This window comes from Diabrotica virgifera, chromosome 3, assembly GCF_917563875.1.
Source record: "Diabrotica virgifera virgifera chromosome 3, PGI_DIABVI_V3a".
Taxonomy (NCBI): Eukaryota; Metazoa; Arthropoda; class Insecta; order Coleoptera; family Chrysomelidae; genus Diabrotica; species Diabrotica virgifera.
In genome coordinates this window covers 246,778,581-246,803,360 of record NC_065445.1, presented here as the reverse complement: position 1 = coordinate 246,803,360, position 24,780 = coordinate 246,778,581, and the positions used below count along the sequence as shown (strand labels likewise).

The 24,780-nt window shown below is 34.7% G+C and overlaps 1 protein-coding gene across 1 annotated transcript in view; it reads left to right on the top strand.

Moving 5' to 3' along the window:
* LOC114334269 (uncharacterized) overlaps window positions 1-21,613 on the top strand; it is a 97,833-nt gene extending 76,220 nt beyond the window's left edge. Inside the window, exons 6-10 of the mRNA XM_028284309.2 lie at window positions 4,588-4,860; window positions 11,093-11,704; window positions 17,359-17,547; window positions 18,587-18,806; window positions 21,322-21,613. Of these exons, the coding sequence (XP_028140110.2) occupies window positions 4,588-4,860; window positions 11,093-11,704; window positions 17,359-17,547; window positions 18,587-18,806; window positions 21,322-21,598 (1,571 nt within the window). The 3' untranslated portion in view covers window positions 21,599-21,613. The remainder of the gene's footprint in view (window positions 1-4,587; window positions 4,861-11,092; window positions 11,705-17,358; window positions 17,548-18,586; window positions 18,807-21,321) is intronic.
* Window positions 21,614-24,780: the final 3,167 nt, after the last annotated feature.

Below are 24,780 nucleotides of genomic sequence, written 5' to 3'. Positions count from 1 at the left end.
AAAACCTTGCCAGGCGATTCGAAAGATTAGGGGTTTTTCCTAAAATTATTTTTTTTGCATCGAACAATTTTTTTTAGGTTTTTTGAATCATTCTAAACAGAAAAGGTCTTTAGTGATTTTTCTCTTAAATTAATAGTTTTTGTTATTTAAGCGATTGAAAATTTTGAAAATTGCGAAATCGGCCATTTTTAACCCTAAATCGGAGATTTATCTAAAAATTTCAATGTTTCCAAGGTACGTAGATATTCTTTAAACATTGATTGATGAAATCCCGAAGAGTTTTTTGCAATAAAATATCGAAAATCCCTTTGTTTTTTTAATTGCTAATCAAGCGGGCGCGACACTGTAGTATAAGTGAGGACGTTTGAGTTTGCATAAATTCATTATCTCGAGAATCGGCAAATTGGAAGAGAAATCCTCAGGCAGGTCGATTTTTAGTTTTGAATTAGGACTTTTTGGCATATATATAATACTAGTGACGTCATCCATCTGGGCGTGATGACGTAATCGATGATTTTTTTAAATAAGAGTAGGGGTTGTGTGATAGCTCATTTGAAAGGTTATTTAATTCTCTATTCAGTAACATAAACATTAACATAATTATTTATACAGGGTGTACAAAAAATTTTTTTCTTCTATTTGTCAAATTTAATCAAAGTTAATTTAATAAAAAAAGTTTTTTGTACACCCTGTAAAAATAAATATGTTAATGTTTATATTAATGAATAGAGAATTAAATAACCTTTCAAATGAGCTATCATACAACCCCTACTCTCATTTAAAAAAATCATCGATTACGTCATCACGCTCAGATGGATGACGTCACTAGTATTATATATATGCCAAAAAGTCCTAATTTAAAAATAAAAATCGATCTGTGTGAGGATTTCTCTTGAAATTAGCCCATTCTCGAGATAATGAATTTATGCCAACTCAAACGTCCTCACTTATACTACAGTGTCGCGCCCGCTTGATTAGCAATTAAAAAACAAAGGGGTTTCCGATATTGTATTGCAAAAAACTCCTTGGGATTTCATCAATCAATGTTTAAAGAATATCTACCTACCTTGGCAACTTTGAAATTTTTAGATAAATGTCCGAATTAGGGTTAAAAATGGTCGATTTCGCAATTTTCAAAATTTTCAATCGCTTATATGTATAACAAAAACTATTAACTTAACAGAAAAATCACTAAAGACCTTTTCTGTTTGGAATGATTCAAAAAACCTTAAAAAAATTTGTTCGATGCAAAAAAATCATTTTAGGAAAAACCCCTAATGTTTTCCATCGCCTGGCAAGGTCTTATGCTCTTTAGAATCGCCTGTCATTGTACACATTTCTTCTAAATGACTTACACAAACACATACTTAAATTTAAACCTTACAGGAGAAAGTTTATTTTACCCCTAAACTATGCCCTTTTCGATTCACCTGGTAGATACACGTGCATGGCTGATGCCTGCCAGGTCATGGTTTTTAGCCTTGGTGTGGTATGAATTATCACTAGACAAATTTCTAGCCTTACAGGACGATCGTTAGTCGGAGGGTTCTCTAGCTCTTAGACTATATTCAATAGCAAACTTTATAGAATTTATGAAAAAATGTTTGTCCGAAAAATATGTTGGGCATTTTATTAATTCCGATGTAGAACACGTCAAATGACAGGAAATAGCAGTCTGATTTTTGCATGAGAGTTTAATGAAAGGGTAACAAATCAATTGGAAGTTCTGTCCGACAAAATACATGGGACGTTTTCGTAGTCTGACGTTTGAAACCTGTAACCTGTTCCACAATTAAAACTTCCCCTGTTCTAGTGTTCCCGTACATTAAAGTTTGTCCGACTAGACACCATTAAGCTATTAACAAATTTTCAGCATGCTACTAATCAACTTTTTTTTGATACGCGGGATCTAGGCCTATTATGTTCAAAGACCGCACATTTATAGATAAAAATCGATGGGTCTTCCATAAATTGTGCCTTCCATGTGTCCATAGAAGTGCCTTCCACACTGTATATGGGTTGTACACATTGTACAGTATATATTTTTGGATGTTCTAAAAACTGTCAGGTTACACAACATTTAGAACAAATATCGAAAAATAAACAACTACCATCGACCACTAATGTTCAATAATTTGATTGGATGTTGATTTCAATTTCACCGATGGCATCATTTTGTTATGTTGATTGTGACACAAAATAAAACGAAAAGAGAATATATTTTCTTATTTAGAGTCCGACCCTGCTTCTAGAATAATCGAGGCCGGACTTCTCGATCAGTAACGTCGAATTTCTACCTGTCATGAGTCATGTCAGTAGGGGTGAGCTGTGTAACAGTTCATACTCCAACGCATTATATATGATTAAGATGGTAAATGCATATCTTGTGTTTGTATTAGTGAATATATTTTCACTTTTTTATTATTATCTTACGAACAATTAAGATATCATTGTTATTGATTGTAAAGTTATTGGTATTTAGATTTATTCTTTGTTACTATCTAACGTTGCTATTAACAGAAAAATAACTTCAGAACAGTTGAGTACCTGAAAAATAAACATTTTCGTTTCAGGTACCAGAAAAATATCCAACGGAGGTCTGCCCTGATGAAAGATCGACCTGTTAAACCAATGGATTTATTGGTTTATTGGGTAGAGTATGTTATTCGGCACAAAGATCTATCCCATATGCGAGTAGCCGGTCTCAAACTCACGTGGTACCAGTACTTACTTCTAGGTGTTATTTTAGTCTGGACTCTAGGAGTTCTAATTGTGCTATTGATAATTTGTTATACTTTAAAGGGTTTGTTGTCTACGTGTGAACGAACGAAGAAACTGAAAACCAATTAAATACTTTACTAGCAAATTGAGTTTATTAATGTTAAGATATAACTTACCTCGTATCCTAATACCCATTTTATTTGGAAACTAACTGATTGTTGCTTTCTACAGATACGATAGAACAAGCTGGTTTTTCCCTTCGCATTGAGTATGTATAATGGCAGGAAACAGATCTTTCTTTGCAATGCAACATCTAATAAGTCAAAACTTCTCTCACGACCAGCAGTCGCGTATGAAAGCGGAACATGGATGCTAACAAAAAGAGAAGTAAATAAATTGCTGGTGTGGGAACGTAAAATCCTACTAGTGACATATGGTCCTTGCAGAGACAGCGTGACAAACGAATACGTGAATGGATCACTTTAACTTTGAGCGCGTTAGAGAATTTAAGTATCTTGGAGGAACAATAACTGAAGACAATAACGGATCATAAGAAATAAACAATAGGATACAAGCCAGCAACAGATGTCTTTATGCCCTTCAAAACCTTATAAAATCGAAACAACTAACAAGACGTAGAAAGATACAACTATATAAAACAATCATAAGACTCGTAGTGAAGTATGGCAGCGAAACGTGGACGCTAACAAAGGTAAACGAAGAGAGACTACGTGTTTGGGAAAGAAAAATCCTAAAGCTGGATTCATACTCGGTCTTTGCCACTGCTGCTGCCGCTGCCGGAAATATTGCGAGAAATACAATATCGACGCGAGTGAAGTGTTCACATCAGCTCTCACCAATGTCCTCACAACACAACTCATTTACCGCAAGGATGGAAGGTGACGACAGCATCGCCTTGCTCACTTATTCACTTGACGCTTTGCCGGCGGCAAGTGAGAGAGCGAGAGTGGTTGAATGTAAACACGCACTAGCTCTCGCGCTGCCAGTTCTTTGACTTCCGTCCCAAAAAACCGACTTTTGGGGGAGCGCCGTGCAATGACTGCTGCATGAGCAGCGGCAGCACGAGTGAGCTATTTACACACTCACGCTGCCTACTTCTCTGTTCAACAGGGCTGAGTGTAAATACGGTATAAGGAAGATCTTTGAGCATGTGCTGGATGAAGCATCAGGACAATATAGAATAAGAAGTAACAAAGAGCTCGAAGAACTGTACACAGACGCCAAAAATATAAAAGAAATAAAGTCCAGAAGACTCCAAAGGGCACGATACCTCAGAAGATATTCTGACCACAGTACACTAAGGCTGGTATGGCAAGAAGTCTCAACTGGAAGACGACCACTTGGACGCCCTAGGCTCCGATGGTGAGGTAATATAGCAGGGGACCTGAAAGCTGTGGGCGTGGGAAACTGGATAAAGATTGTCCAAGACAGAGAAGATTGGAGGCATGTTGTCGAGTCGGCTAAAGCTAACGAAGGGTTGTATCGTCACGGAGTAAGTAAATAAGTAACAATTTCGATACCCACGAGATAGCACGCCTTTTTGATTGACTTCTCTAAATTTTTCAATTTTTTAGTGCTTCGTTTTCTGAGGTGACATTTTAATATCGAAGTGATGACGCACGTCCATTAAAAACGTGTGTTTAGTATGCGTAGATATATTTTTGTATTCATTCGTTTTAGGGCTTCTGATATACATACTTTCTAAAATTACAGTTATTTATAATGACATGCCACCTTTATCACTATAATTATTAACATTGTTTATGTTTACTATAAAACAAAGGGAGATTATTATGCATATTAACTCAACACGTCAAGGCGATATCCAAAAAGGGTTTCATTAAGGTTTTTTTAAACTGCTGGTCTTCGCCAAAAATATGCGCTTCAATATAAATTTTGTTTTACTTTTATTTTGTAATGGACTGGGAACTCTATATTCATCAAAAATCCTACTAGTGTTTAGTTACTTTGGGAAAAGTCACTACTTTCAAGGAAAAGCTTTAGGGCATGGTCTTGCCAGAGCTGGTCATGACGTAACGATGGTCAGCGCTTTTCAAGATCACGAAAAGGTTAAGGGATACAAAGAAATTTATCTGGATGGAATAGCGAGTAAATCAGGTATATATTTAAATGTTTTTATAGCTTTTAATGAATATTTTAGATTTTTTGGATATTGTAGTCTTTTTAAATCGTCATCCTCATCATGTTCGAAGGTGTCATTCAGGGTAGTATAATTTTGGACTTTTTACAAAGTATTTTTTTCTTGATTCTTGTAATTCTAGATTTAGTTGCTCTTTCTTGCAACTTAGGATATATTTATTTCAGTTAGCATATTTATGTAGCAAGCCGTGTATGTCCTGTGTGTATTTAAATGAAAATCCACTGCACCAACGGCAATGGGCGTATGAGGCAGGGAAATCAGGTGAAGCCGCCCGGCACAATCTAGTGTCGGAATTCGAAAGGAGTCTGCATCAGAAAGAAGTCGCCCTTGCTGCATTTTTAGATATAAAAGGTGCATTTGATAATACCTCAATCGAGTCTATACAAAGCGTACTGGTGAGGAAGAAAATCAACAACACAACATGCAAGTGGATTATTCAGATGCTTCAGAGCAGAATAATATCCACAGATACGCATGAAGATACCATAAATCTGAGGGTAACTAAGGGATGCCCTCAAGGCGGTGTATTGTCACCGTCTTTATGGAACATAGTTGTCGATGATCTGATTCATGGGCTAAGCGCCCAAGGAATCTGGGTCCAGGGTTTCGCAGATGATATCGTAATAGTAACTAGAGGAAAATTTCCCAGCACTGTTGCGTATCAGATGCGATATGCCTTCACTACATAGAGAACTGGTGTCTGAAAGAGAACCTCTCCGTGAACCCTTCTAAAACTAAACTGGTAGCCTGTACAAATAAGAGGAAGCTTACTAGACTGAGTGAGCTGAAATTATTTGGAGAGGTACTGGAAAGAACCAATGAAGTTAAGTATCTAGGGGTAACCCTGGATTCGAAACTCAATTGGAATAATCATATTACCAATATAACCAATAGGGTTAAGTGACTCTTCTGGAACTGCAGACGAGTTGTAGGTAAAACCTGGGGATTGAAACCAAAGGTGATATGTTGGTTGTACATACACATCAGTGATACGACCGACAGTCACTTATGGGTCAGTACTCTAGTGGAGAAAGACAGCTTTGCAATCTTGTGTGACCACTCTCACCACCCTACAAAGACAAGCTCTTCTAAATATAACAGGAGCCTTAAATAGTACAGGAACGGCTTCATTAGAGGCTATCACAGGTCTCCCTCCGCTGGAATCATATATTTCGGCGGTAGCCTTTATGACCATCCTGAGACTCAAAGCAAACAATACTTGGAGGCCAAATTATGTATTGAATAGCCACACAAAGATTACTGGGACTATACTTGAGGAATCCATCTTTATGATGAACTCAGATATGATGACACCAGAACTAATCTTCACTGAGAATATTAACACAATTATACCATCTAGAGAACAAGAAGTCCCAAATATTAATGGGGACTGAGTATGGTTCACTGATGGATCTAAAATTGCCCATGGTACTGGATCAGGAGTCTTTGGGCACACATGTAACTATAATAAATCTTACAGCCTAGGTCAACATACAACGGTGTTCCAGGCTGAAGTTTTTGCTTTGATTATTTTTTCACCTGTCAAATTCTGACGTTTTTGCTTTTTCAGCCAATCACCACGCGTCGTTCTAGCCAATCATTGAGTGTAATACTGATAAAACAGCCTCTTCCTTGATAAAACAGTCTCTTCCCTGATAAAACTTAAGGTACCCTAAATGTCACATAATACGTACATACCTTAATTACGAACGACATTGGAAAATCTCATATTAGTTATAAAAATTGTGTTTTTAATAATTGTTCATTTTCGATTTAAACAGTTTTTTATGTATTAACAATATAATAAATAAATTGGTTCATTTTTAAATCATAAAATAATTTATCTATAACCTACTTAAGACATTGATCCTAGTTGTCTCAAAAATATTTCACAGATGCCCGTATTTACTAATAATACATATTGGTTCACAAAATAATCTTTTCAAATACCACTCGTCCTCTAAATTTTGCTTGATAATTTTTTTCGTTTTCATACTTAAACTTCTTTATTTAGGGTAAAATCACTCAAACAAACCGAAATGGATAAAATCACTCGTCCTTCGGACTCGTGATTTTATCATTCGGTTTATTTTCGTAATTTTACCAAATAAAGAAGTTTTCGTGAAAACAAAAAAATTTATCGATAAAATTTAGAGGACTCGTGGTATTACCTTTGATAATATCGTAACTGTATTTTTTTTAATTTTTTTTAAAGATTTTATATGAAATTTTGGTGGACAGACGTTTTGGTTTTATGTGATTTTAGAAAATTACTCAACGTATCCCTACTATTTCAATGCAAGTAGTCTTTTTTAATGTGATTTTTTTTATATGCGCACTGGTTTTGGTTTCGTGAATTATGTTGGTATAGTTTCTGTAGGAGTGGAAGAAGTTGGGAATGATACTTCGGAGTGAGATCGATTGTTTTTATGATAGACATCAATGCTTACATGCTTGCACATCCATTTCTTCTCGAGATTCGACAGTTAGATGTGTAATTTGATTTTGTTCGGAGCTAGTGGCTTGTATTTGTGGAACAAAATTTGGTTTGGTTTGGTTTTGAGTATTTTGTGGATGAGTTACATAAGAGGAATGTAAAGTACAGTCCGAGGAAACGTGACCAGCTTGGCGATATTTGTAAATGTTGGTTTATCGGAAAGAAAAGTTCGGTACAAAGGAGAATCAAAATCAATAATAGAACTGAGTCAGGTACAGTAAAATTGTCTGTCTGTATTGCGGGTCTTGTATTCCAGCTCCAAGGAACGAAATCGGTGACATTAATTTAAAACCAAAATTGTTAAAAAACGGTTTGATTATGTCATGGTGTATAGATGGACATACGTTGGATAGAACTAATCGATTAGCGGGTGTAATTAGTTTACGAGCTTTGATAGTATGTTCTCCAATTTTAATTTCACCATGTTGACCTAGAAAATCATCTCCGATTTGTAGACTTGAAAGGTAACTGCATATTCTTCCGTTTAACATTTTTGACGAGAATAGTACTTTTTATAATATAGTTCCTACTGCAATGGTGTATAATTTTGTTTTATTGTATCTACTGTTGGAAACATTATTGCTTGGTCTTTGGTTGGAAATTTTGTTAATGGCTGTTGCTAAGCGATAATAGAATAAGTAATGTTTTGCTGATCGGGATTAATTGATGCATTGATGGACCCCTGTAGTCAGAAGTATCACCTGTCATTTTGGCAAATTTAATCTGCTATATTTTTTTAAATTCAATTTGAACTTTCATTTTAATTTTAATTTAGGTAGTTCTGACTTTGTTTATTTATAAGTAAATCGTCGATCTATACTCAAATCACAATAAAGATGCACTAGAAATAAGCAAACCCCAGGGCCGTCTTAAGCATAGACTGCGCCGGGGTGCAAGACTCATCTTTGCGCCCCCTTTTGTCAAAAGATTATATAATATGGATTATAGGTTAGGTAAGCTAAAATTAAAACTAATTATATTTGCTTTCTTTATTTATACAGTGAGCACGTAAAGGTTGGAATAAATTCATTTTCTCGTAAATGGACGATTTTGGAAAGAAATCCCGAAATAGGTCGATTTTTATTTTGAAATTATGACTTCTTGGCATACATATTATTATACTAGTGACGTCATCCATCTGAGCTTGATGACGTAATCGATGATTTTTTTAAAATGACAATAGGGAGCGTATGATAGCTCATTTGAAAGGCTATTCAATTCTCTACTCGATAATATAAACATTAAAATAATTATTTATACAGGGTGCCCACAAATTTTTTTTTTAATTATTCTTTAATTTTATCATCAATGAGCTTGCGATGTTTCTGGAGTCATTGTCGTACTTGTTGTCAAAAATTGAGTATAAGGCCTATTTCATAATTTACGACTTTGGTCGTCACGACAATAGCTCGTACGACCGTTTGCATAAAAATTTGTGATTAGTACTTTCACTCTGTACTTCATATTCTATATCATGCTTAAGGGTGTTGATAATTGTTAGGGGTGTAAACTACCCCTTATTGTTAAAAATTATATAAAAGCATTGTAAACTTTAATATTGATAAAATTTGGTTTTGTTTTGTTAAATAATGATCGTTTTAAGTACAAAAGCATTTAACACAACAATACGAATTTACAAATAAAAATACAAATATAAAACGTTTTTTAGTCATCTTCATTGAGATCGACATCATCTTCGTCTTCTTTCGAATTTTCTGGCTATTCAAATTTTTGAAAAAAAACTCGTTTTGTAAATATATGTGTAGCTCCTTCATTTTTAGCGATAAAAAGTTTTTTTCTAAATGATTTTGTAGGGTTTTTTAAAGAGCCATGAGAATATGTAATGCTATAAGAATATGTAACCGTAATATCCCTTAGTTTTTAAGTGGGGTGAGTTTAAAGGGCTCGAATAAGAAGGTGTTTGCTAAATATTCACTGCAGGGAAAATCTATGTAAAGGAAAATTTTAGTTATTAAAAAAGCTATCTACAATTTACTACTGTATAATTTTTTTAGTATCTCCAGTATTTTCGGAGATATTTTGACGAATAAGTTAAAAAAAAGTGCAAGAAACCAATTTATCCTTAAATTCAATTTTTTCTAAAATTTAACCTTTTAAATAGGTCAAACTTTTTAGGTGTATTAATACTACATATATAGGGTGTCAATTTGAAAAGTTGGCACCCCCTATAATTTGGATCCTATAGAAAATCTAAAAATATACAAAAACACGTCAAATTTATTTGTGAGGAGGACGTTTTGTAGAGCAGTTTTTAACTAAATTACATTAACCCTCTAACAGGGGCGGACACAACCCCCAAAATCTTTCATGGAAAGGGGGGTTGAGTGATACCTCATTTTAAAGATCGTTCGATTACCTTTTCAAAAATACCACATACATTATATTTATTTTCAGCACTTTTGTAAAAATCAAGTGAAACCATACAGATATTAAGTATCGAGTTCAGAACTCCAAAACTTTTTTTTGAGTATTGAACTCCAAATTGAATTTTTTGGGTATTGAAGTATCTAGAGTATTTTTTTGGAGTATTTTTTTGAAAAAATCAAGTAAAACCGTAAAGATATTAAGTATCAAGTTCAGAACTCCAAAATTTTTTTAGAGTATTGAGTCCAAGATTTTTCCAAAAGTACTGAAAAAAAATATAAGGTATGTTGTTTTTTTGAAAAGGTAATTGAATGACCCCCTTTCCAGTAACGATTTTGGGAGTAGTGTCCGCCTCCGCTAGAGGGTTGACGTAATTTAGTTGAAAACTGGTCTACAAAATGTCTCCCTTACAAATAAATTTGACGCGTTTTTGCATATTTTTAGATTTTCTATAGGGACCAAATTATAGGGGTGGCAACTTTTCAAATTGACACACTGTATAAAGAAAATTACAGAAAGGTGAAGATCAATTTTCATTAGGAGGACAGTTAGGGGGTGGCTTTCACTGATTATTTCGTGGAAAAAAGTAGGTATCGACATTATTTTGATCATCGCTTAATTTTTATGCTAGAAATTGTTTTATTTTATTATTTGGAAACATCTAATTGTATACCTGAAAAATAGTCTGTAAGTTTTCCCGTTATTTGGGTTTGAATATTTCAAATTATGCATTTATGCATGCTAATCTTTAACATGCCGTATCTCGGTTTGTGTTGGTCGTAGAAAAATTAATTTAAAATTATTTATTTCCAGTTTCATTTGAATATCGTAGTTGTAATAAGTATTAATAGCCTTTGTTAAAAATAACGAAAGTGCACTTGTATGTTTTTGTTATTTGTAGTTTTTTTAAGGACAAAAAGCGCAAGTTTAAGCCTAATAGTAAGTGTTCGGCTTGCGCACCTTGGACTTGGCGCCCGGGTGCCTCGCACCCCTTGCACCCCCGGGTAAAGACGGCCCTGGCAAACCCATTGTAATATTGTAATAAACCAATTGTATATACATTGTATTTAAAACTCCCAATAGTCTCAAACTCCGCTATTGGAAACCAGTATCGAATGCTTTGGTGGGTCGATCAATGGTCGTTATAGGTTAGGGTTGCATTAATAGAATTCTCTAGTGGGTCATTGACAGGTAGCTAACCTAACGTTATATAATAGTGTAGTTCATGACATTTTGTTTTTTTTTAAATGTGGCTTATATTTATAATGCACAATAATATTAGTTAATACATTATTTTTTATTTTTAGGCATGGACACTAATTTCCTAACCTGTTCGGATAATTCAACGACACAAATGATGCTTGCTTTCTATCAAGCCGGCTTAAACTACGTAGAATTATCACTAGGACATCCCAAATTTCAAGAGTTGTTAAAATCAAATGAAAAATTTGACATTGTTATTGTAGAAGATCTGATATGTCCACCTCTTAAAGCCGTAGCTTGGTATTTTAATGCTCCGTTAGTACTCTTCAGTCCCTTTGCTCCCTTATCAACTTTTCATGCGATGGCAGGAAATGTAGCTCCTCCGTCATATGTAGTTAACACTTTACAAGGAAAACCACGATTTATGAACTTTTGGGAAAGATCATCCAATATGTATACATATCTATTTGAAATGCTCTACGAACATTTTATACTTTATCCAAAGCATGAAACTATTATGAAGAAATTCTTTCCTGGCTGTCCAGACATGGCAACCGTTGACAAAAGTGTTGCTCTATTTTTAATTAATGATCACGAGAGTGTTACTGCTCCTATACCTCATGTACCCAATATGGTTAATATTTTAGGCTTTCACATCAAAGACAAAAACGCATTGCCTAAGGATCTGCAAGAAGATATGGATGCAGCCAACAATGGTAAGTATAAATAAATCATTTATTTTTTGTTAAAATAAAACAAAAGTTGAGCTTCTTCCGGAGTGGCTTTACAACTTAGGGTAAGTCTTCGTCGCATCCACTTTAGCTCTCCATCTTATAAGATCTTCTGGGACGGCTTATAATCTTCCACCGTCTGGTCTCTCAAAAAATAGTGTCGTTAACACTCTGTCTTCCTGTGATATTACTACATGATCTGCCCATCTTATCCGGTTAACTTTTATATATTTCTTACGATATTTTCAGTGTCATCCAGAGTCCCCAATTCAGCATTGCGGCACTAACTTCAGTCTCCTGTTAATTCATCTCTTTGAAGGCCAAATATCATTCTGAGAGCCTTCTTTTCAAATACCAGCATGTTATTTATTTTCCGCTGATATGTAGAGTCGATGTTTTTCTACTAAATAGTGACCAAAGAAGTGCTTTGATCTAGACAACCAGTGGCGTAGCGTGAGTGTCTGCTGCCCGGGGCGGAGGACAATTTTGCCGCCCTCTTATTTAGGTATTTTAATTTAATGTATACTATACATTACACACATTAATTATAGAGAACTTTTCGAAAAAGTTTATCTAAGTTTTACAATTACGTTTAATAATTCTCTGTCAATATTATCTGCAAAGCATTTACTTTATGAGCGCACAATTTTATGTCAAGTCCCCTTGTTTGTAAATATTTTGTGCATAATTCACTTCATGTAGCACCGGTTGCCAAATTACCAAAAAACAAAGTTTAAAAATGAAAATGACTGTATCGAAACTAGTAAAGCACCTGCATCTGTCCTAGTGTTTAAGCTTTCACAATGCCTCTGTCAGTTTTTCCAAAGTGACGAGAATGTCTTTGCAATGATGCCATGTCACATTTACGGCATCGCCTCTTGCACTCCACCGCGTGTCTTGAACCCTTTTTAAAAGCTTTTGCCTGTAGCTGCTATCATAACTTCCCAACGATGTGCCGATGAGGAAAAAAAAGAATAAGGGAAAATGAAAATGTAGTATGTCAAAGTGTGTAAATAATTTTATTTCCTTAGCTGAGCGCTTTCGACATAAACGTCATCATCGGAGCTAATGCTAAAATAAAAAAAGAGATCTTGTAAGAACAAGAAGTACAAAACTCTTTTTTTACTTACGTCAAATACTAAAAAAGTACCGCTACATAGAGGTGTAAACAAGTGCATCTTAGGAATGTACATTTGATTTTTAAATTTTGAATGCTAACTTAGTCCTCCGTACAACAGCAAACAGCAAAAAAAAACAGAAAGAAACGGCCACATACACGTTGTACAAAAACATATAAACTTTTTTCATGGTCCGGGTGTCGATATCACCCGTCCATCCTTGGCCTAGTAACAACAGCTGACTGACAAGGTCGGATATTCAAATCTGCTTTTATCTGTTCTGCGTTGACGTTGACAGCTGACGTTGAAACATGAATATTTTAAACATATTGAAAGGAAAATTGAAAATTTTTACAATGAAATTGATAAGGAAATGTACCTTAGATGTTTGTACTAATCAACTATTAAATTAATTGATGACATGCTTGATTTTGAGACTAATTGGCCCAACTTACATACACTGTGTTAAGTTAAAAAATTAAATTAAAAAACAAAAAAATTATTAAACAGAAAGTAATGAGAAAGATCAATTTTGATTGTGAATTCTCAAATTCAATATTCAGAAGATGTTAGCTTGTTGAAGTTAAAGATTGAGATAATATTATATTGTTGTTATTTATCATCTTTTTGTCATTTATGTAAGTCATTGGAATGACCTTGACTTGGTGTATGGATATTTTATTAAGTTGAAAACCTAATGTTTATGTAGAAATATTAAATGATTTTATTAAATGCTATGATGTTAAAATGGGTATATTCAGTGTCTATTGTTGTAAGACGTTGATGACAAAATAGAAGGATATAGTGTTCGGTGGAATTCAATTTTTAACAAAATAGTTTCGAACACTTTTGTTGTTAGGTGTTTTATTTCTAAGGCTCTCATTACTTGTTGGTAGAATCTGTATTAATAATGTATATATAAATCTGATCAATAGTCAAATGTTTTCCTTTTTTTTTATAAAGTTATAAAATTAAATTTTGAATAAAAATACAATAGTTTTTATATACATAAAAGATTGCAAGAGGTCACTACTCAACTGTCTCCCACAGATACTTGAAGAGAGGTTTATAATTACAATTTAAATTGATCTGAGTATTAACACAAAAATCAGGATTAGACTTCATCTCTCTAGAAATCTCCAGGTCCTCCAACAAATTCATTAATCTATAGTTTTTAGATGGGATGTTATGCAAAATTTGGCTGTCTTTAGTAGGAGAGAAGGAATGATTGGTAGATTTAACATGATAGCCAAAGTTTGATTTTTCTGGAGTTCTGACATGCTCCTTGATTCTCTGAGAAAGGGTTCTCATTGTCCTTCCTACATAGGTGGTACTACACTCACCACATGATAGCTTGTATATGCCACTCTTATTTAATTTATCTAATTTGTCTTTGGTTTTACTAAACAGTGATTTGATTGAATTTTTAGTTTTAAATGAAATTTTGAGGTTCTCAACTTTATTTGATATTACACTTGACAGTTTATCTGAAATTGGTCCCAAATAGGAAATAGATCTGTAAATGCAGTTTTTGGAAGTGTGTTCTTCTGTGTTAAAGGCTTGATTTAATTTTATTTTGAGCAATTTCTTTCTTATAATGTTGTCTATTATCAAAGGAGAGTAACCATTGTTGACTGCTAACTGTTTTAGTATAGAAACCTCATTATTGTAGTTGTCTTTGGACATAGGGATGTTCAACAGTCAGTCTTTCAACTATATTTAAAAAAAGAATAGCAACGCTCTTAAGTGCCGAAAAAATTTACTGAATCCACCTCAACTGAGGCAGCGTGTAAACAAACTAGGTTTAACGAATGATTTGAGCAAGGTACGAATTCAGCTTTAGGGTTTATTTCTTGAATCCTTTGCTGAACTCCTGAATATTTTCCAGCCATAACAGCAGCATTATCATATGCATGGCCTCTACAGTTGCTTATATCTAGGCCATCAGCTTGAATCTTGTCCAAAATCATCTTTAAAATTCCTTCAGCAGTTTTGTCTTTAGTTTCAATGAAATCTATAAAACATTCCATTACTTTTACTTCCTGGTTTTCAATTACTACGTATCTTAATACCTGACTCGTTTGATCTTTATGAGAAAGATCTGGAGTGCTGTCGGAGAAAGAGTGCAAAATGACAATAAATTCGTTTTGTATTTGTTACGACATATAAGTGATTGAAATTTTGCCACACATTTTAGAACTTACAAGATGTTCACGAAGTACAGGATTGTATTTTGTAATTAAATTAACTAATTCTAAAAAGTTCCCTCTATTGGTACTGGTGTCGTTTTCTATATGTCCATGTAAAGCCAAATTTTGTTTGTCAAGGAATCTTATAATATCAAACATTCTGATAAGAATTTCCTGCCATTTCGTTATTTCTTTTGCCACTATGTCTTGCTTATTTTTGTCAATAGTCTGTCCTTTTTGAAGTCTGCTCTCCAACTCCTTCCATTTGCAATAATTTTGGATGTGTAGTGCACTTAATTCATGACTTGAAACCTTAGGATTTAATTTCAAAAAAGTATTAAATCCATCAGATCAGCAAAATTTAGATCCGTTCGGTGTATTTACGTTATCAAATAAACGACAACAAAATCAAAATAATCATGCTTTAGATGGAGAATAAGCCATCCAAGTATGTAAAACTTTTTCGCCGTTAGTCAATGTAAGGTAAAACCATTCCTTAGTAAGCCGTCTTGTTTCTCCTTTTGATTTTAAAGATTCCGTGCTCCTTTCAATCGGTCCGAATTTGTAGTTGCGATAAAAATATAACATGGATCAAATATTTACAAAATATTTTTATTATTTATTGTTAAATTTTGCCGCCCCTAAAAAGTACTGCCAGGGGCGGGGCGCCCCTGCCGCCCCCACTACGCTACGCCACTGTAGACAACTAACCACTAGAAGCCCTATCTGGCTAAGAAATGCGTAACCCGCTTATTGCTCCACTTAGGAACTAAATTTCACAAAGAAATATAGAGAGAGAAAGCAAGAGAAAGAGAGAGAGAGAGTGAGAGAATGAGAAAGGGTGAGAGGGAGAGAGTCTAAGCTGCTTGCAATGGACGCGGATGATGGGACTTAATGTAAACTTGATGGGAAGAACCGCAAGAGACGTCACAGAACTATAGCGACACGTTTCAATTATTATTTTACTATTTTTTTTAATTGCTAATTTTAAAGATTAATTTTCTTTTCTAAACGAAAATAATATGGGTCATTTAAAATTCACATGTGTTTCCCTCCTAAATACAACACCAGATGTTGATGGCCTGTTCAGTTTATGTGTGGGAAACGCAAATTTATAGATTACGGTACCAGATAAAGGGCCAGCCTCTTTATGTCAACTTCTTAAAAACTACAGAAAGGTTCTCAGCTTTTAAAACGCCAGATTTAGTAACTTTATGTCAACCAGCCTCTTTATGTCAACTTCTTAAAAACTACAGAAAGGTTCTCAGCTTTTAAAACGCCAGATTTAGTAATTTATCGCCTTTTCTGGCCACATGGTAGAACCGCATACATGATGACATAATAGTGTTGTCGTCTCGGTCAGTATCGACACAGTGGGCACGCAGCGCAGTCACACCCTCGCTAAAATAAGAAACCCTTACGAGATATAAACGAAGCACGCTTGTTTACCCAAAATAAATAAATATATTACTGTTCGTTGTTTTACACTTACTTTAATTTCATAATTGTTTCCGTCAACACACCACCAACGGAACAGAACTATATGTGGAGTTTAAAGAAAATGGAATAATGCAAGAAAGGAACCAACGAAACTTGCAGAATTTAACAATAGACGACGCTAATATAGAAATAGTAGAACAGCTCACATACCTGCGTGTACAGATAACTGAGAATGGCAGCGATAAGAAAGAAACACGGAAACGAATAATGCTTGTTAACAAAGCATATTTCTGTCTGTCGAAGGTGTATGTCGAAAACATGGATCATGTCTGACAAAACAATAAACCTTATTAATACTTTTAAAAGAAAGATATTAAGGAGGATACTGTGACCCATTTGCGACAATGTTATATGGAGAATAACCTTCAACCAGGAGTTATACCAATGTTACAAATAACCCTCTATAGCATTTATGCAAAAATACAAAGATTGCGCCATGGGACGTCATGCGCCTATGGTGGGACGTCAGCGAGTAGGAAGGCCAAGGAAGAGGTGGATAGACGAAGTGAGACCCGATGCTAGAGATATTGAGGGTGGACAACTGGAGGAGAGCAGCCAGAGACATAGATACTTGGAGGCGAAATGCTGGGGGAGGCCAGGGCTCGACTTGGTTTGGAGCGCTATAGGAAGGAGAGAGAGAGAGAAAACGAGAGAGAGAGAGAGAGAGAGAGAGAGAGAGAAAACGAGAGAGAGAGAGAGGGAGAGAGAGAGAGAGAGAGAGAAGAGTAATATCATTGGTATTCAAATTTTCAGTTTCTATAGTCTTTAGCAAATAGGTACATATCATATTTCCTTTTACAATGATTGTACTATATTTCTTTATTGTTTTTAGGTGTAATATTATTTAGCTTTGGTTCATTTGTGAAGCCAGCACAAATGGATCCACAAGTTAAAAGCGCCATCTTGAATTCGTTGGGAAAACTGAATCAAACAGTATTATGGAAAACCGATGAGGTCAATATTCCCGGTAAACCGGAAAATGTAAAATTGTATAAATGGCTTCCACAAACAGACATTTTGGGTAAGAATTGATAATATTTGGGTAAGAATTGTTCGAAAATAGTCTTTTTATGGTTAACAGATTACAAGATTCAAAATCTTGACATCTGCTAAATTAAATGTATAGCTTATTATGTTGGAATGGTCTCCTACTATACAATAATTTTTTTCTGTTTTGCAATCACTTTTGTGCTACGTCATTCTTTGTTTTAACTATTGAGATGTTTGTCCTATATACTGTCTATCACATTCGAAACAAAAAGTTGGTAAATGAGATAGGTCTGATTTACAAGCAGTGTGGAATATTTTTATTTAGGTGAAACATCACACCCATTAAAAGTTAGCATAACTGAACATTAATCTTATATTAAAAATAGAGAATTTGATATATCTCAAATAAGTAAACACGCATGGAAAAATGAACATACCTAGAGTTTAGTGGAAAGATTCAATTACGGTCCTGAAAGAAATGGTAAAAAGAGAAAAATCAAAGAAGCATTACTAATTATGCTAAATGAAACCATTTGCTTCGAAAATTCCTTGGCACAATGCAGTAGGGTCTGGTTACCCATATTAAAAGTTAATATTGAGAGTAAACTAATGTAAGATCAACTAATTACAATTACCATGTCGGGATAGTATTATGAGGTTTTTTCCTATTTTTTTTTTGTCCTAATTTACTAAGACATCACTAACATGAGAATTTATTTTACTGCCATCATTGCATGTGATTGGCTATTCTTAATATCAAAAGTTATTCTTAAGTCATTAAGGATATTCTTAAGTTAAAGTTGATTTCATGTAATCGAATGAACTATCTTCCAATATAGACGTCCCAGGAACGCAACTTATAAAATAATATTGATAATATCATTTTAAAGCCATCTACTTTAAAATATATAATTTGTCTGAATTGTCAATATGAATAAGTAAGTCATTCATAAAATTAAATTATTGGAAGAATTTTTACCAATCAACAAAAGCAAAATTTGTTTAATTTAACTTCATTTATAGTAAAATTGTGGTTTATATTTAACAAAAATATTAAATTTTATTTTCAGCTCACAAAAACTGCAAACTATTCATAACTCACGCCGGTTTTATGAGTACAATCGAAACTATTTACTACGCAGTTCCAATCTTAGCCATACCATTCCTGGGAGACCAGAGAACAAATACAATAAGGATGATGGAAATGGGCATCGGACTAACTACAGAATTAGAGGATATTACAGAACAAAAACTCGATTTTATGTTACATCAACTTCTTTACAATAACACGTAAGCATAGTTGTTAATCTATATATCTAGGGGGCCTTCATGGCTATTCTTACTTCGTTTATGATGTCTTAATTAATTGACTGGAACTCATGTAAAATAAATCACTTAAATTGTAATCCAAGAAACTCTTTTTCTTTTAACATTGCTCGATGTGCTTATGTCCTCTTCTTCTTCTTCTTCTTCTTCTTCTTCTTCTTCTTCTTATTCTTCTTCTTCTTCTTCTTTTTCTTCTTCTTCTTCTTCTTCCTTCCTTAATAGACTCGCCCCTGTTACATCTTCGGATGCCTCTTCATCAGATATCCAGATTGTCACTCCATCTCTTCCATGGCCTTAATATACTCCTTTGGCCGTTTGGTAATCTGTCTCGTGCTATCATTACCAGTGTTCCTTCTCCCATTCTGCTTATATTGGATATACCATTCTTTTTTCTTTTCAGTGTCCAGTCATTTATATTCTCTATATTACAGTTTTGCCTGAGGTCTGTGCTACGTTGTTTATTCCATAATGATTTTCCTGTGATATCTCGGACTAATTTCATTTCACGAGTTTCCATCAGTCTTTTTGTCTTTGTGGTGTCAGGTCTTGTTTCCGCAGTGTAAGTCATAATTGGCCTAACTACTGTCCTATAGATATTGGCCCTTGTTTCTGTCCATAGATGTGTGTTGCACCAGATAGTGTGTTTAAGACATCCTACTATTCTGTTGGCTTTGTTTATTTGTTGGGCAACTTTCGCTTCTGTGCATTCTGTGCATCTCCATAACTGTCATAACTGTGCATTAGCACTCCCAGGTAGCTGATACTTTTTTCTTGCTGGATTATTTTGCTGTAAACTTCCAGCTTGCACCTGAGTGGATCTTTAGAGATTACCATCATACTTTTTGTTTTATTTGGTGATATTATCATGTTGAACTTTCTTGCTCTGTGGTTAGTCACCCTGAACTACCCCTGGGCGCGAAAAGTTTTTTCCTTTCCCTACCCTTGATTGTTCGATTGGATTCGTAATGGTCTTGGTGTATGGCAGGTTTGGTTAGGCGTTGATTTTAAGAAGTGTTGTTCCCAAAGGCAATAAAAGAAGAAAAAAACTTTCTTGCTGTTATATTTAATTGATAAACAAACGTATACACAAAAGTAAAAACGAGGAAAACAAAAAGTCTTAGATACAAAGTTTACTGTAATAAAACAATTAAAATAATTGAGATAAAATAATAAACAATATTTTAAATCCAAGACTCTTAGTCAAGAGAAACTGCTTTCTCTTTGGATCCTGGATCTCCGGCTTTAACAATTTATAAGCACGGAGACGACGAATATAGAAGAAAGCAAAAAGGACAACGGTCACGTATCTGCTCTCTCTTCGTCTAGGAAAAGAGCCGAAAGACAGTTTCAAGTTCTCAAAAATCTGAGTAAAGATTAACAAGGGGGAAAGATAGTTTTTGTTTTTATTTGATTCAGAGTTGGACTACAATCTCCAGATAGCTATTTCTCCCTCTCAGGCGTCATCGGTGGAGCTATACAGTCACAACTCTAAACCAAATATCAACAGCCTAACTATTTAAGGGAAATCACTGCAAAGCAATAGTTCCACCTTTGAGACGCAAAACAGCGACATCTCTCGTAAAACGAGGAAGACGAAAAGTCTTAGATACAAAGTTTACTGTAATAAAACAATTAAAATAATTGAAGTAAAATAGTAAACAATCTTTTAAATCCAAGACTCTTCGTCAAAATAAACTGCTTTCTGGTTGCATCCTGAATCTCGGCTTTAACAATTTATAAGCACGGAGACGACGAATATAGAAGAAAGCAGAAGGGACAACTCTAAGCCAAAATTGATATTTGGTTTAGAGTTGTGACTGCATAGCTGCACCGATGACGCCTGAGAGGCAGAAATAGCTGGAGATTGTGGTCTACTTGCACATTGTGCAAGTAGATCACATTGATCTACGATCACATTGATCTACTTGCAGACCTCTTTCATCCATGGCTTTGTTTATTCCTTTTATTCCTGCCTGCCAACTTTTCCTCGGTCCACCTCTTCTTCTTCTACCTTGCGGTCTCCAGTTTTGTACTTGTTTTGGGATTCTGCCTTCGTGCATTCTTTTTGTACGTGACCAGACCATCGTAGTTGTATTTCGTTGATTTCGTCATTTATTGTATGTGTAACCTTCATTATTTCTCGTATCCGTTCATTGGTAACATGTTCTCTTCTTGATCTTCCTGCAGCTCTTCTGCAGAAATCCATTTCGGTGACCTCTAACATTTGTTTTCATTTTTACTTCATAGATCATACTTCGCAGCTGTATGTTATAATGCTTTTCACTACGGCGTTATAGATCTTTTCTTTATGTCTAGTTCAATATTGTTAATCTTAGTCTTGCGTATATAGCTCATATGTTTTTTCTTTGTACAACCAACTGTAAGTTGGTTGTTATTCTACCACTCGTTGGACCACGTTCACCTTTTAGTTTAGAGCGTATATCTGTATTTACTTCATAGTAAACATTTTTCATTTCAGGTACCAGAAAAATATTCAAAGGAGGTCTGCACTGCTGAAAGATCGACCTGTTAAACCAATGGATCTAATTGTCTATTGGGTGGAGTATGTTATTCGGCACAAAGATCTCTCCCATATGCGAGTAGCCGGTCTCGAACTCACTTGGTACCAGTACTTACTTCTAGATGTTATCTTAGCCTGGACTGTAGGAGTTCTAATTGTGCTATTGATAATATGTTATATTTTAAAGCATTTGCTGAGTATGTTTACACGAACGAGAAAACTGAAAACCAATTAAATATTTTACTAGCAAATTATGTTTACTAATGTTAAGACATAATTTATCTTCTCCTTTTTGACTGGCTTTACAACTCGGGATGAGTCTTCGCCGCATCTACTATAGCCCTCCATCTTCTATGATCTTGCGTTTCCATTTCGCATTGTTGTACCTTCTTCGTCTAGCCATTCACGTCCACATCTGAACATAAGCCTCTTCAAGTCTTCCTTTCCATTGTTTTTTGTTGTACGCTACTTGTAGCCAATTTTTTCCGGCAGTTCGTTTCAGATCATCTGTCCATCTCATAGGAGGTCTGCCTCTGGGTCTTTTGTGTTGGTATGGTCTCCAGTTTAGAATTGTTCTGTGCCATTTGTTTACCTCGTTCCTAGCTACATGTCCAGCGTATTCCCACTTCAATTTTAATGATTTTTGTACCACATCGGTACTTTGGTTTTCTGTCTTATCCATGTGTTTGTTTTCCTGTCCTTAAGTGATATGCCAAGCATTGCTCTTTCCATCGCGTGTTGAGTGACTCTGAGTATGTTAATATTCTTTTTTTTTTGACTGTTCATGTTTGTGCCCCATAAGTTAATATCGGAATAATGCATGCATCAAAAACTTTAGATCTAAGATGTAGTTGAATTTGCTGATTTCTGAGTATATAGTTCAGTTTGCGGAATGCTGCACATGCTAACTTTCTTCTTTTTTTATTTCTTCCGTTTGAATGTCCCTATTTAGTATTATTTTTGTCCTAAGTATATATATTTTTTAACTTTTTCTATAACTTTGTCGTTTATTATTGTCACGGATTCTTCGGAGTGCATGACTTTTGTTTTGTTTAAATTCATTTTTAGTCCTATTTTAGAAGATTATGTGTGTAGTTCTGAAAGCATGGTTTGCAGTTCTTGTAGGTCAGTAGCTATCAGGATTATGTCATCCGCAAATCGTAGATTACTGAGGTAGCGGCCATTGATATTTATTCCCTTATATTTCCAATTTAGATTTTTAAACACGTCCTCCAAAACTAAGGTGAACAGTTTGGGTGATAGGGTGTCTCCCTGTTTGACTCCCCTGTTTAATGGCACAGGGTTCGTGTATTCATTTCCATTTAGGTAGTATGTAGCTGTAGCTTGGTTTATAGTTTCTTTTATTAAGTTAATATATTTGCTGTCTATTCTACAATTTTGCATTGCGTTTATTACGGCCGTGTATTATATAGTATCGAAAGCTTTTTCGTAGTCTACACATGCTATAAAAACTGGAAACTTGTATTCGTTACATTTTTCTATTAATATTTTTGTGGTTAACAGGTGATCGGAAGTTGAATAGCCTTTTCTAAAACCTGCCTGATCTCTGTTCATATGGTTGGTATTCATCGAATTTCCTTGTTAGTCGGGTAGTTATGACTTTAATGAGTATTTTAAACAGGTGCGACAGTAGACTGCTTGGCCTGTAGTTTTCCAACTTTCGATTATCACCTTTCTTGTGCAATAAGGTTACTTTAGAGTTGTTCCAGCTCTTAGGGACTTCGCCCTGGTGTAAGCAACTGTCTATAAGCTTAGTTACAATTGTAATGAGTTCCTTACCTCCTTCTAATATCATATCTGTGGTAATCTTATCTTCTCCTGCAGCTTTATTTCTCTTCATGTTTTCCAATGCTGTAGTTACCTCCGAAATTGTTACTTTTGGCGTTATTTCCGATCCAACATTTTTTATTAATTTCCGTGCTGGTCTTATTTCATCGTCTTGTTGATGTGTTCTGTAGAGTTCCGTGTAAAATTCTTCATTGAAGAATATTCTTCTTGTTGTACCTTAATCCTAGATAAATCGGCTTCAACATCACCCTTCCATCTTTTTCTGGGACGGCTTCCTGATATTCTACTTCTACCGTGTGGTCTCTCAAAAAATACTATCTTCAACACTCTGTCTTCCTCTGATCTTACCAAATAACCTGCGCCTATCTTATACAATTAGCTTTTATAATGTCTGACGATGTTTTCAGTACCATACATAATAACCAATTTAGCATTACGGCGCCTTCACGCCATGTTCCATAATGCCACCAATTTAATTTATCAGATATTAAAATTTTAGGTACAGAAAATAATTACAAGAAACGATAATTTCTCTAAATGTATCGTATAAATAAAACTAAGAATTCAATTAATTACAAAACAGATACCAGCAGTTTGAGCGATACTTGCTGCCTTATTTTACGATTCTAAAAATAGCAAATAATGAATAGTAGAAAGGGTTAATTCAGTTAGTGATGAATATGGTCTGAGCCTCAACTTCAAGTAGACAAAATGGATGCTGTTAAATTTCATAGTTTCTCACCTTTAGACTTATCAGAGGAGTATTGCAACTGTCACTGTGACAGTAGAATTTTATAAAATACTCCTGTCACAGACTTCTAAAGGTGAGAAACTACATATGTAATTTCTTCTTCTTCTTCTGCTTTTTATAATAGCCTCTTGGCCTGTTCCTTACCGATTTTAAGCTTGTATTAGTAGCTGTGATGTTGACTGCCAGCTATCTCGCCACCTTTTAAAGGGCCTTCCTATTGGTCTCTTACCTGTCGGCTTCGAATCCCTGGCTATACGGGCTTATATGTAATTTATTGTTAATTTATACGTTTATAACGATCATTTCCACCTCCGATAGTTTCATCTCTTTTTGTTTCGCAAAGTATTATGTTTTCCATCTTTTGCGCTATTTTGCCGGTTATTAGCCCGCTCATCACTGTATACTCCGTCTAATATACTTACCGTTGCACGTCATTCGCGTCATAGCCTGTGACGTCACATGATATCAGCACGAAATATTTAGGCGGTAGGTGTGTTCTCTTTTAGAATCATTTTGCTGAGTACACTGGAATTACAGCCACTAGACATATTTTATTGTATACGCGTAGAAATAATATTTTTGAAGATTTCTATTAATGTTAACTTAAAGAAATACACAACATGTAATATGTTTCACTTAATTTGTATAAATGGATTATAAAGCGTTTTTATGAAGCACATTTGTTCGAAACACACTGTAACTGCAATCTAACGAAGGTGATATATTGGCATAAATTGGTAAAATTTATGAACTCCTAAAATTAATTATGCAGGGAAAGATTCAAGGAAGGCGCAGCATAGGTAGGAGAAAAATGTCCTGGCTGAGAAATCTCAGAGAATGATGATTGCCAACCTTCG